This window comes from Equus quagga, chromosome 14, assembly GCF_021613505.1.
Source record: "Equus quagga isolate Etosha38 chromosome 14, UCLA_HA_Equagga_1.0, whole genome shotgun sequence".
NCBI lineage: Eukaryota > Metazoa > Chordata > Mammalia > Perissodactyla > Equidae > Equus > Equus quagga.
In genome coordinates, this window is record NC_060280.1 from 95,180,425 (window position 1) to 95,193,646 (window position 13,222).

At 60.6% G+C, this 13,222-nt stretch overlaps 1 protein-coding gene across 10 annotated transcripts in view; it reads left to right on the forward strand.

The window, feature by feature from the left end:
• The first annotated feature begins 17 nt into the window (after positions 1-17).
• The window catches only part of TLE2 (TLE family member 2, transcriptional corepressor), a 17,717-nt gene continuing 4,512 nt past the window's right edge, over positions 18-13,222 (forward strand). For 2 of the 10 annotated variants that reach the window (XM_046638443.1, XM_046638448.1), the window contains exons 1-14: positions 18-116; positions 483-546; positions 977-1,021; positions 2,846-2,908; positions 3,868-3,942; positions 4,142-4,325; positions 4,654-4,673; positions 6,712-6,819; positions 7,990-8,034; positions 8,590-8,739; positions 10,160-10,298; positions 10,945-11,105; positions 12,001-12,077; positions 12,861-13,110. In XM_046638443.1, coding sequence (XP_046494399.1) covers positions 526-546; positions 977-1,021; positions 2,846-2,908; positions 3,868-3,942; positions 4,142-4,325; positions 4,654-4,673; positions 6,712-6,819; positions 7,990-8,034; positions 8,590-8,739; positions 10,160-10,298; positions 10,945-11,105; positions 12,001-12,077; positions 12,861-13,110 — 1,338 coding nt within the window. In that variant the 5' untranslated portion in view covers positions 18-116; positions 483-525. Of the gene's footprint in view, positions 117-482; positions 547-976; positions 1,022-2,845; positions 2,909-2,929; positions 3,943-4,141; positions 4,326-4,653; positions 4,674-6,711; positions 6,820-7,989; positions 8,035-8,589; positions 8,740-10,159; positions 10,299-10,944; positions 11,106-12,000; positions 12,078-12,860; positions 13,111-13,222 lie in introns of those variants that run through there. The other 8 variants (XM_046638444.1, XM_046638449.1, XM_046638446.1 and 5 more) reach the window with 6 other exon arrangements.

The window sequence follows — 13,222 nt, forward strand, 5'->3', positions numbered from 1 at the left end:
CGACGTGCCCCCCTCCAGACCCCGCTTCAGTCCGGCCAGCCCTTCAAGTTCTCGATCTTGGAGATCTGCGACCGCATCAAGGAGGAATTCCAGTTTCTTCAGGCTCAGTACCACAGGTGAGGGGGGGCCCGCCCCCGGGGACCCCGGAGTGTCCGCCTGGGAGCCCCCCGGGAGAGGGCGGGGCCCGCTGGGAGGGGGCGGGGCCAGGCGGGGGCGGGGCCTCCACGGTGCAGGGAGGAGGGGGTCCCGGGGGCGAGGGGCGGAAGGCTTCCAGGTGGAGGCGCAGGTGGGCTTGGAGAGGGTCGGTCGGTAGTGGGACATTTAGAGCCTGGGGCAGGAGTGGGGAGGGACTGGAACCGGGAGGTGGGGCGGGGGGCGTGTGAAAAAGTGGGGAGTTGGATAGTGGCCCAGAGGGGCTGTCCGTGGGACTCCAGCTGGGGGGGCAGGGGCGCTGGGATCCCCACGTCCTGTCTGCTTCGCAGCCTCAAGCTGGAATGTGAGAAGCTGGCCAGTGAGAAGACGGAAATGCAGCGACATTATGTCATGGTGAGGGGGGTATGGAGGGTGTGGGGGTGGGGGGAGTGGGGAGGAGGGCTTGGCTGTGAGTGAAAACGCTGGGTGTGAATCTGGACTCGCTGTGCTGCTCTGGGGTAAGTCCCTGCCCCTCTCTGGGCCTCTCTTTCCCTGTCTGTGAAGTGGGCCCGTTGGGATTCCAGGCTCTCTGTCCCAGGGCCCTCTCAGCCCTTAAGAACAATGAGACAAGGATGTCCCCGCTCCTCATGGGCATTTTTGGGGGGCCGGGGTCTCCCTGGAGAGAGTGGAGGGGGCCCTGCATCCCCCTCTGGGGTCCCTCGGGGCTGGGAGGTCCTGCCATGTTGCCCCCAGCCTGGGGGCTGTTGGAGGACCCGGCGTCACCCAGCGCAGGGCTGGCCGTCTGTGGGCAGCGTGGTCATTCCCCGCCGGCTTTTCCTTGCAGTATTACGAGATGTCCTACGGGCTCAACATCGAAATGCACAAGCAGGTAGCTGGCTTGGTGTAGTGGGGTGCAGCAGGGAGGGGGGGTCTGGAGGCTGCGACGGGGATCTGTGTGCGGGCAGCAGGCGACAAAGCAGATCCGGGGAACAGGGGTCTTGCCCTGAAATCTCTGGGACCAGCGAGCTGGGTTTCAGCCTCGTGAAAGGAAAAAGATGAACTTCTGGACACTTCGTCCAGCAGTGGACGCTGTCCGTCCCAGAGGCGAGCGGTGGGCAGGGGCCAGGCGTCCCCATCAGGGAGGGCTCGTAGCTGAGGCCGGCAGCCGCTCGGGGGGGCCTGTGCAGATGACTCCTGTCCCCGGAGGGGGGCCGGCTGGACAGTCTCGGAGGCCCCTTTCAGCCCGGAGAGTCTGACCTTGGATCCTGAGGGTCTGGGATGGACCCTGAGGTTCTGGGCGGATGGAGTTTTCCATTCCGTCCATCAGAACATCAGAATCAGTGGGCAGAGCCTAGCATCCGGGCTTCCCGGTGGGTGGGAAGAGGAGAGGAGTGGGCTGGGGTTGTGGGGTGTAGGGGGTGCCCACCCCACCGCCTTCCGCACCCACACGGCCTCCCCTCGGCTCTGTGGGCACCCCCGGCCCAGCCCCTGGCCCGGAGGAAACCCACAAGTGAAACCACCCCAGCTCTCCTTTCCTCTCTGTACTTCCGAGGGCAAATGTGTGGCTTTTCCCCACGCCGGCCGACGCTCCGACTCTGGCCCTGGCGGGTGTCTCACAGTTCAGCTCGATTCTGACACACGACCCTGAGCCCTTGCAGACCCCACAGCTTCAGGGCCCGGCCCCTCAGGTTCAGGCCCCCGCTTCCGACCCCGGCCCCAAGTCCCAGCCTCCTGTGTTTCTGACCGGCCGGCTATAAACCGGGGTTCCCATGACCCCCTTCTTGGGTCCTAGAATTTGCTAGAACAGCTTGTAGAACTCGGGAAAGCTCTTACTTGCTATCACCTGTTTATTATAAAGAATATAACTCAGGAACAGCCAGGTGGAAGAGATGCTCAGAGCGAGGTAGGAGGAAGGGGCTCCGAACGTCCACACCCGCCCGGGGGCCACCCCCCAGAAGCTGTCCGGACCTTGTATTTTAGGATTATTTTTAATAGGGGCTTCATTACCTTGGCATGATTGGTGAAATCATTGGCCGTTGGTGGGGAACAACCCCCAGCCCCTCTCTCCTCCCCGGAGGTCGGGGGGTGGGGCTGAAAATTCCAGCTCTCTGATGAACTCACATAGGGGGAAAGGGGGCTTATTAGGAACAGCAAAAGATGCTCATCTTTGCCCCGTCACTCAGAAATCCCGAGGCCTTTAGAAGCTCTGTGCCCGGAAGTGGGGACAGAGACCGAATACGTGTTTCTTATATTATGACATCTCGAAACCTTTCTGCGGTATGTTGTGTGGGCATCTCACCGGGCTGCAGGTAGCAATTGTAGGCGAGAGTCAGAGAGGGACATGGGCCCAGCCGGGGCTCGGCCCCCCTGGACTCCCGGCGGAGGCCCCCTCGCCTTGCGTATCATGAACCCCAAGCTTCTTAGTGTCCGGTCTGCGCTGGGCGTCTGTGCTTCCTGGGAACCTGCTGAGCGTCTCTGGGGGGTGGTGAGGCGGCCCTGGGCATCCGCCGGCCGCACAGCCTCCTCGCCAGGCCCTCTGTCTGTCTGTCCCCGAGCCCGTGCCTCGCTGGCTTCTGTCACCCTGTTTGCGCCTGCGGGTGACAGCCCCCCCCCAACCCCACCCCGAGCTTCACAGAGGCTCGTGCTGCCCAGGAGCTGAGGGGCTGGAGTCAGAGCCCCTTCGAGCACCCCCCCCACCATTGCCTCCCGCCAGGCCGAGATCGTGAAGCGTCTCAGTGGCATCTGTGCTCAGATCGTCCCCTTCCTGACGCAGGAGGTGAGCGGGCCCGGTGGGGGCGGCAGGGCAGCTACAGGAAGATCGGGGCTGTTGGATTTTGCAGGCCCAGGCTCTGCCGGGTGGCCTGCGGGGCACCGGCTGGGACAGTGGCTTCAGGGGTGGAGGGAGATGTTCCCTGAGGGTGAGGAGTCGGGGCTGAAGCCCAGTATCCAGGCTGCCTGGGTCCAAATCCTGGCTGTGTGGCCTTGGGCAAGCTGCTGGCCCTCTCTGTGCCTCTGTTGAGATGTTTAGATGAGCTCATGTACATAAAGTGCTGTGGATGATGCTGTGTGCTTAATAAACACCTGATAAAAGTTAGACCTTATGTGATGCTCAGTGACGTGAGGCGGACACAGAAGGACACTCACTGTGTGGTCCACTCACAGGAGGTCCCCAGAGGAGCCACATCCACAGACACAGAAAGTGAATGGGGGGCCAGGGGCTGGGGGAGGGGTGGAGTCAGTGTTTCATGGGGACAGAGCTTCAGTTTGGAGAGATGGAAAGTTCTGGAGACGGATGGAGGGGATGGTTGCACAGCAACGTGAATGTGCTTCATGCCGCTGAGCTGTGTGCTTAAAAAGGGTTAAAACGGTTACTCTTCTATTATATAGTTGTAACCACAACAATAAAAAAAGATGGAACTAGGACGGATAAAGACAATAAACAGTGTGGGCACTTTATTGAAACTTAAAAACTTAGCCCTCCAGGCCTGTTAGCTCAGGGCCAATCTTCCTCAAAGCAAACAAAAAAACAAACAAAAGTTAGCCCCGCCGTTGAGAATGCGCCAAGAGTCTTCCAGCCTCAGGACCTTTGCATCTGCTGAGGGTGGGGAGGAGGTGGCCCAGAGTGGGAAGGGCGAAACCTCAAGAAACGAGGGTCCAGAGACCCTTGGGAGGAGTGACTGCAGACACACACGCGTGCCCCGGCAGTGCCACTCTTGTCCCCACCCGACCCCCCAGCATCAGCAGCAGGTGCTCCAGGCCGTGGAGCGGGCCAAGCAGGTGACCGTGGGGGAGCTGAACAGCCTCATTGGGGTGAGTCATCCTGGCCCCTGGCCCTGCCCTGGGGAGACCCCACCCCCAGGTCCCTGCACCCAGTGGGTGCTAAAGCCGGGGGTGCTGGATGGGCAGCTGGCCGGGGCTCTGGCCGTCCTTGAGACCCCAGGGGCGCCCCCTCTGCCTGGACCCTGTCCCCGCTCCCTGCCCGCCCCTGGCCCACCCTCCTCCTCTCCAGCAGCAGCAGCTCCAGCCGCTGTCCCACCACGCCCCCCCTGTGCCCCTCACCCCTCGCCCGGCTGGGCTGGTGGGCGGCAGTGCCACAGGGCTGCTGGCCCTGTCTGGAGCGCTGGCCGCCCAGGCTCAGCTGGCCGCGGCTGCCAAGGAGGACCGGGCAGGCGTGGAGGCCGAGGGGTCCAGAGGTGAGTGGACAGCGCAGGGTGGCATGGCTGGGCATACGGGGTGGGGTGCCAGACTCATCTAAGTGAGAGGGAAGGAATAAGGGGCGCTGCGGGGTCATGGAGGTCAACTTTGCTCCCAACTGGCTGTGTGTCCTTGGCAAGTTGCTATCCCTCTCTGGGCACCTATCTGAATGGTGCAGGAAAGGAAGGGTGTTGGAAGGAGAAGGGAGATTCTGAGCTGGGAAGAGCGCTTTACAAACTGTGGAGGGCGGTACCTTCTGGCATCATGGGACATGAAACCCTCATTCTTTTCCTTCTGTCTCTCTCTCTCTCCCCTGCAACCCGCCAGTGGAGAGAGCCCCGAGCAGGGTAAGTTGAGGGGCATCCAAGGACTTGTGTGGCATTTGCTTTGTATCCGCATGTGACCAAAGCTGCTCGTTCTGAACCGATAGGGGCCTCGGAAGGAGACCCACATCCCGCTTTCAAACTGTGTCGCCGGAGCCCTTTTGGGGCGGGAGATGCAAATCAGGCTGGAGTTTTATTTATTTACGTCTTTCAATCTTGGAGCTTTTTTCCCCCGATTGAATAAATGGATGCATGCCCGTGGTGGCGTCCCTTCCATCCTTCCATTCATACGTTCAACCGTCATCCCTTTAATCTTATTATCTACAAGAGTGCTGCCCGACAGAACTGTGATGTGAGCCCCGCATGTCGTTTTTAGAAAATTGTTTAATTTTGAAATAATTGCAGATGCTCAGGAGGTTGCAAGGAAACGCACAGGGAGGTCCCTGCACCCAGCTGCCCCCAAAAATAGCATCCTGTGAAACGGAAATACAGTATCTAAGGCAGGAAACTGACATGCATGCAACTGACATGCGTGCAACAGACATGTGTGCAACTGACACACAGGCGGGCCTCTGCATGCATTCGTTGTTCGTGTCTGTGTGCACACGCGTGTGCGTGTGTGTGTGTGGGGTTCTATGCAGGTGAACAGACTTTCAAGACTCTAGTTTATGTAACAATGTATCCAAAATATTTCAGCCTGTAATCAGCCTAAAAAATTACTCAGGAGAGAGTTTACATTCTTTTTATCGTACTAAGTCTTCAAGATCTGAATGCGTTTTGCACTTAGAGCTCATCTCAGCTTGCACTAGTGCTGCCCATGGGGACACGGGGCCGTGTCTGGGGACATCTGTGGTTGTCACACTGGGGGAGCTCCTGGCATCGCGTGGGTGGGGCCAGGGATGCTGCTCAGCCCCCCACAACCCCCAGGATGGCCCCCCAGAGATGACCCAGGCCTGATGTCCGGTGCGGAGGGGTAGAGACCCTGATATATAATAGGTGTTTCTGTATTTATCTGTGCAAAAATGGGATCATTACTATAGAAATAACAGTTAGCACTCACTGTGGACGTTGTCTTAAGCTAAGTGTTCCGTGGCTGTGACGTCGTTGTATCTTCCCAGCAACCCTAAGAGGTCGGTGCTGTTGCTATCCCCATTCTACAGAAAAGGATGTTGAGACACAGACAGGTTAAGTGACTTGCCCAAGGGCACACAGCAAATGAGAAGCCAAACCGGGATTTGAGCCCCAGCAAACTGCCTCTCTCCTGGCTATTTTGCAGTTTGCCCTTTTTCACCTCAGTAATACGTTGTTTGTGGCCATCTTTCCAGGTCATCCCATCTCTACTTTCTTTTTAGATGGCCGCGTGCTCTTCCATTCTCTGGTCGTGCACGCTTTGTTTCCCAACCACCCCTGTTGTGCTCGACGTGGCTCTGAATCCTCCTGTGTGTGTGTGTGTGTGTGTGTGTGTGTGTGTGTATCTTTGCATATCCAGGCAGCTCTCTGCGCTGGATTTCTTCTCTCTCCGGTAAATTGGGCTTTAAGATAAACTCTTGGCTGGAGAAAGGGTTCCCCAAATAAAATGCTCGAGCAGTCACCGTGCGGGCAGCCCCCTTGTGCAGATGGGGAGACCGAGGAGAAAGCTGCCTGAGGGTCACGGGGGCAGGCCGACCCTAGGGGTGTGTCTTGGGGCCAGCTGACCCAGCCTTCGCCCCCGCCCTGCCCCGGGTCCCTGTCATCTACCCTCGAGGGCTGTGCCGTTGGCATCTGGTGGGCTGGCTTCCAGCCCCACCTCGGCCCCTGAGTCGCTGTGCAGCCCCGCATTCCCGTGGGTCTCAGTTTCCCCATCTGTACAACGGGGTGAACCGTCACTCCCGCCGGGAGCTTGCTGGGCAGTCGAGAACTGAGCACCGTGAGGACCCTTGGAAGGTCCATTTTCCAAACAGGAAGCTTGAGGCCCGGATCGGAATATCAGTCGGGGGGACCCTCGGCCTTGGCTGGGCCAGGAGGCAGTGTGGGGGCCCAGGGCCCTGACCCTTCTGCCCGCCTGGCCCCTGTCTCTCTGCAGAGCGCATCCCCGTCGCCCCCTGAGAGTGTGGTGGAAGAGGAGCGACCGGCTGGCCCTGGGGGCAACGGGAAGCCACGGGCCGAGGAGAAGGATCTGTCGGGACCTTACGTGAGTGGTGGCCCGTGGAGGACTGGGGTGGGCACTCGTGGCCTAGCGCTGCCCCCGGCCCTGCCCCTCGGAGCCTTGCAGAGCCCAGCTCTGTGTGTGACTCTCACTCCAGAGCCTTCCATAGCTCCCCATTGCTCACGGAGCGCTGCCCAATCAGAGGAGACCCGAGCCTCTGGCCCACGCATCCATTTTCCCACCTGCTGGCTTCTGTCCCCTTGTTCCCTCCCCTTCCGTGCCTCCCGAAACCGGTTTCTCCATCTGGGCACAAAAGACTTTCTCTGGCAGGGAGCTGTCTCTGGCGCCCTCCTCTCTCACTGTCAGAGCGAGTCCTGCATCTATAGTTTCAAACTCCAGTGCCCCAGGTGCCAGGCCAAAAGTGGGGGCCAGGACCGTGGCCAGCGGGGGACATTTGTCCCATCTGGTGGGGCAGCTGTGGCCTGGGCCCAGCGGACGGCGGCCTGGTGTTGACCCATCTTGCTGTTTCTCTGAGAAGCCCTTAATCTTTTTTTTTTTCTAAATGTAATAGCTTGTTTTATAAATGTCAGAAAGCTGGGGACAAGGGGTCAAAGAAAACCCGCTTACTGGGCTGAGGCGGCCTCCAGGCTGTGACCTTTGGTCTTCCAGCCCAGCATGTCAGCATTTCCCTTGACGACAATGGGGAGCCATAGAAGGATGTGGAGCAGACGTGGGGATGGGTCTTAGGGAGATCTCCCTGGGGCAAGCTTGGAGGGCTGCCTGGAGGGGGCAGGGCTGCAGGCTGGGAGCCCAAGGAGGGAGTAAGGTGGGTGCTGGGGTCGTGGGGATGGGAGGTGGGCAGGCGGGCCCGGGAGACGGACAATCCTGAGAGGTTGATGGGCTCTGTGGGGTGAGAACCGGGAAGGAGGTGTGGATGGCTCCTGGTCTCTGGCTCTCCGCCCACTGCAAAAGGGGAAACTGAGGCCAGGAGGGCTGGGGGATGCTCAGGGCTGCACAGCGAGCCTTGGGCCCTTGGCTCTGTCTCCATCGTCCTTCTGCACGAGGGACCCACCTTCCTTGGGAGCAAGCGAATGGGCTTCCATGGCCCCAGAGACCCCATCACCCCCCGGGCGGCCGGGCGTGGGCTCTGCTCCCGCGGGGACGTCAGGGGTGCGAGGGCCGGGCCAGGGCGAGCTCTCCCTCGTGTCCCCGCAGGAGAGCGACGAAGACAAGAGCGATTACAACCTGGTGGTGGACGAGGTGAGCCGGACTCCAGCCTGTGCCCTCTGACCTCTGGCCTTAGAGGCAGGGTTTTCCGGAGTGTGGGGGCCCCCGAGGGAGTGGGGTCCTGGTCCCCTCTCTGCGGGATGGCTGGGACCGGGATGGTGTGGGGCCAAGGGGAGGATGGGATACCGGGACCCCTCGGGCCCACCTCCTCTGCAGAGCACCAGTGGGGAAACTGAGGCCCAGGGAGCACTGGAGATGGGCAGCAGGAGTGGCTCCAAGCCCCGGCTCACCGTGTGACTTTGGGGGAGCGATGCCCCCTTGCCCGGCCTCACTCTCCCCCTCTGTTCGATGGGGGAAGACAGCACAGCCCTCATGGTGTCTTTGCTGTGTGTGTTCAGAGAGTCAGGTCCCATCGCTAAACCCATTGACAGAGGAGTAAACTGAGGCTCCAGGAGGTTTCATAACCCCCCAAGGTGGGCCGTAGGTGCCCCAGTCCAGAGACTGAGATGGGGTTCGGGAAGGACATAGAGAGGGGCTCTCCTTCCTCACCCACTTCACCCCCACTCAATGTCACCTCCTCAAACCCAGGACCAACCCTCAGAACCCCCCAGCCCCGCCACCACCCCCTGCGGAAAGGCGCCCATTTGCGTCCCCGCCCGTCGCGACCTCGTGGACAGTCCGTCCTCCTTGGCCTCCAGCCGCGGCTCACCGCTCCCCAGAGCCAAGGAGCTCATCCTGGTAAGGAGGAGGGGAGGCCTTGAAACTCACTTTATTCATCCCGGGGGGGGCCTGGAAACAGATGCTGCCACCCTAGATGCGGCGGGCAAGGAGCCATCAGCCAGGGTGTGTGGTCCAGCGTTACCTTGGTGATTATTCTGACCCCGTTCCTAAAAACCCCCTTTATTTTATCCAGGTAGTTTTTCCTAAGTCACTCGGTTGCACGTAAAGAAATAGCAGAAGGCAACTTTGTAAATACCTTTTTAAAAGGCAACTCTCGCCCTCCTTTGGGGAAACCAGGATCTCCCGCAATAAGTAGGAAATCCCACTGAAATAAACCCAGGGAGGCTGTAGGATTGGCAGCTCCCAGGCCCACGCCAGGCCTGCAAGTGTTAAGGCCTTTGCCAGGCGTTAGAGACACACCAGCCCCAACCTGAGCTGTTGTCCCCCCCAAGGGACGATGATTAATATCGGGACAACTTCCTCCTCGCTCCTCCCGACGTTTCATGCCAGGTGCGGGGACCACCTGAGTGCGCTCCCCCTGGGCATCCGCCAGTCGGCTGCATTTGTCCCCGGCCCCCCCCCCCCCCGCTAAATCTTCCCCAGCCCCCGGCCCCCCCCCACCCTGCTTCCCCCGGAGATGGCGTCGGTTTCTAGGCCTCCCCTCCCAGCAGGTTGCTATGGTAACCGCCAAGGTTGGGGCTCCCAGGGCATCTTAGTGCCCTCCTCCCGCTTCGGCGAGATGGGTAGGGGGAGGGGCGGCTGTGTTCCAAAGAAGCCCCCGGAAGCCCCCCCTCCCCGGCCCCCCACCTTGTCCCCATCCATCCCCCTCGTGGGGGTGCGAGCGTGGCTGTCACAAAACGTGTGATTGTGTAACGGAAAGATAGGGGCGGATGTGAAGTTTCTTGAAAGGCGAAGGAGGTGATGGCAGAATGCCCAGAGGACAGAGTGTGCCCTGTGTGGAGGTCCGTTTCCCTCTCCTCGAGTGTCCCCAAGGTGGGGGGACAGCTGTGGGGGACACGCCCCTCCCCATGGGCTGTTCCCTCATCTGGGAGCCCGCTGTGTGGTCCCCGCTTCATGAGCCCATCCCAGGGCTCCCCATCCTTGTCCCCGAAGGTGCTGACAGCCTCCAACTTCCGTGCCTGGCTGTGGGTCCGTCTACACCCGCGTTCCTGCCCATGTCCCCGCACTGCATACCTTGTCGAACGCTTGCACGGTGCCCGCCTGGCGTTGTGATGTGTGCAGACACAGTGCCACGGCCCCCGTGTCCCGGGGACCAGCTGCGGGGCTGTTTCCCCGGCATGTGCACACCTGCGGTCACAGGGGTCCCCCCAGCCCCCCTCAGGGGTCCTGGCTCCCGTCTCCCATCCGCCTTCGGCCCCCAATCCTTGGTGCAAGGTGCCAGTACCTGGTGGTGTTCAACTGCGCCCTTTGTCCCCAGAATGATCTTCCCGCCAGCACTCCCGCCTCCAAATCCTGCGACTCCTCCCCGCCCCAGGACGCGTCCACCCCCGGGCCCAGCTCGGCCAGTCACCTCCGCCAGCTCACCACCAAGCCAGCGTCTTGCACGGACAGTATTGGTGAGTGCCCGGGGAGGCAGGAGGTTCGGAGTCCAGCCGGGCACCGGAAAGGCAAGCTTTGGAGTCAGACAGGCTTGGGTGTGAGGCCAGCCTTGGATACACACCGGCTGTGTGACCTTGGGCGAGCAACTCAACCTCTCTGAGCCTGTCTGCCCCTCATTCATACGGGGTTGACAGTTTTCTTCTTTTCTGTCTGGTGGCCAGGCTCTGTGCTGGTTCTGGGATCCCAGAAAGAAATCAGCCCTGGGACTTACCCTTAAGGATGGTGGGGGAGGAGACTCAGACCTCAAACTCCCAGCCCTGTGTGGTCAGGGCTGGGGTAGAGGGAGGGACCCAAAACGGGCAAGGTTGGAAGCTAGGGGTGGGGAGGGGTGGGGAGGCTCAAGGATGTTCCTGAGATGTTGCTGGACATTGGGTCTGGGTTTTGAAGGATGAATAGGAGTTTAGCGACTGAAGAAGGAAAGGGAAAGGCGTGTCAGCCAGAGGGAACAACATTTGTAAATGTCTGGAGAGGTGACCAAGTATGTGGATGCTGGGCCAGAGCATGGGAGCCCTGAATGACAGGCCAAGGAGCTGGCACCATGCCCCCAAGGCAGGATCTGGGTTCAAGATGTCCAGACACCTGTCTTTACCTCTTCTCACTCAGGCCTGAGGAGCCCCCTGACTCTGTCCAGTCCTTTCACCACGTCCTTCAGCCTGGGCTCCCACAGCGCTCTTAACGGGGACCTCTCTGTGCCCAGCTCCTACGTCAGCCTCCACCTGTCCCCTCAGGTCAGCGGCTCTGTGGTGTATGGACGCTCCCCCATGGTGAGTCCTTGGGGTGGGAGATGAGAGGAGGTGTCCGCAGGGCCCTGGGGGCTGGGAGCTGGGAGGAGAAACCAGTTACACCAGGAGAAACAAGGCTGTGGAGAAAGGGAGGGGAGTTCTGGGCTTGGCAAGTGCGTGTGGGAAAACGATCTGAGGGTCTCAGTGGCTCCATAAGCTTAATCCAGATCAGCACCTGTGACTGGAAAAAATGACTGCGATTATGCTGCATTAAGGGGAACAGAGAGCCCCAGCCATAGGAGTCGAGGGTCCCATTCAGCCTCCTGGCAGATGCTGTACAGTTGTCAGCCCTGATTTTCCAGAGACAGTGACAACTCTGGTAGACTAGCCCGGGGAGAGAACTGGAAGTGATGTCCCCTGTGGAGGAGCTGGGGCGGAGGGAGCAGACAGGGTCTGCGCGGGCCCCAGAGGACGGTATGGGACAGATGGCTGCTAGAGGGCGCCGTCCTGAAGTGGCTCAGGATGCCTCCAAGGGGGAAAAACCGCCTGTCACTGGAGAGATCCCAGGCCCCGGGGATGTGGAGTTAGCGAGTTTTCCGTGAAGGGCCGGACAGTAGACATTCTCGGCTTTGCAGACCAGTCGGTCTCTGTCACAACTACTCAGCTCTGCCTTTGTAGCCCCAAAGCCCCATAGGCAACATTTAAATGAATGAATGTGGCTGTGTGCCAATAAAACTTTATTTACAAAAACAAGCAGGGGGCCGTAGTTGGCCAACCGCTGTACTGAGCCTGGGACGGAAGATGCTTCAGGATCCGCCCGCCTCTGGGGTCCTGGGGGCCTCTGACAGACAGAGAGGGATGTGGCGGGTGAGCATGGAGACGGCAGACGTGGCTTTGAGTCCCCTGCCCCGTGACACCCCGTTTGGCATCTTGGCAGATGGCATTCGAGTCTCATCCCCATCTTCGAGGCTCATCCATGTCGTCGTCCCTGCCCGCCATCCCCGGGGGAAAGCCGTGAGTACGGGGTGGGGCTCACACTGGGGGGAGTGGGGGGTGGGTCCCTGCTGCCTTTCCAGAAAAATCTCTTCTGTAAGGTCATGGGAGCTCCCGGGGCGGGGGGTCTTTGGAGAGAGAGGTACGTAACCAGCCAAGTCGAGACCAGCGCTTCTCAGCAGGGCTCGATTCTGCCCCCAGAGCTCCTTGGGCGATGTCTGGTGATGTTGTGGTTGTCACACCCAAATGCTTCTAGCCTCTAGTGGGTGGCACCCAGGGATGCTGCTCATCCCCCCTGCCCCCTTCCCCCCAGTGCACAGGATGCCCGCCCCCCACCAGAGAATGACCGGCCCCAGGTATCCATATAGAAATTTCCACCGTGATGGGAATGCTCTTCACCTGCTGCTGTCCCATGAGATTACCATCAGCCACGTGTGGCTTTTGAGTTCTTGAACTGTGACCTGTGGAGCTAAGGAAATTTAAATGTATTTGAATTTATCTGGCCCCGTGGGGCTGGTGGCCACTATTGGACAGCATCCTCTGGAACTCTCAGAGGCTTCTTTGGACCCTGTCTGACTTCCACGAATATTTATGGAGCGCCTGGGTACCACGCACCAGGCCACGGCCTGGACCGCTTCCTGTGTTGCACCACTGCTGACTGGCCCACGCCACCTTTGATCATGTGGTCTCTTTCCTAAATGCATGGGGGGCCCAGGCAGGGGAGGCCCCTCCTGGCCTGCGGGGTGGGGTGCGGAGGCCCCGGCCCAGCCCCTCGGGCGCTGTCGCCCCCTCTCCCCCCACCAGGGCCTACTCCTTCCACGTGTCCGCGGACGGGCAGATGCAGCCGGTGCCCTTCCCGTCGGACGCGCTGGTGGGCGCGGGCATCCCGCGGCACGCGCGGCAGCTGCACACGCTGGCGCACGGCGAGGTGGTGTGCGCCGTCACCATCAGCGGCTCCACGCAGCACGTGTACACCGGCGGCAAGGGCTGCGTCAAGGTGTGGGACGTGGGCCAGCCCGGCGCCAAGACGCCCGTGGCCCAGCTCGACTGCCTGGTGAGGGCGGGGCTTGCGGCCGAGGGGCGGGTTTATAGGACAGCAGGGCGGGGCTTACAGGCCAGTGGGTGGAGTTTATAGGCCAACAGGGGTGGAGTTTAAGGCCGGTGGG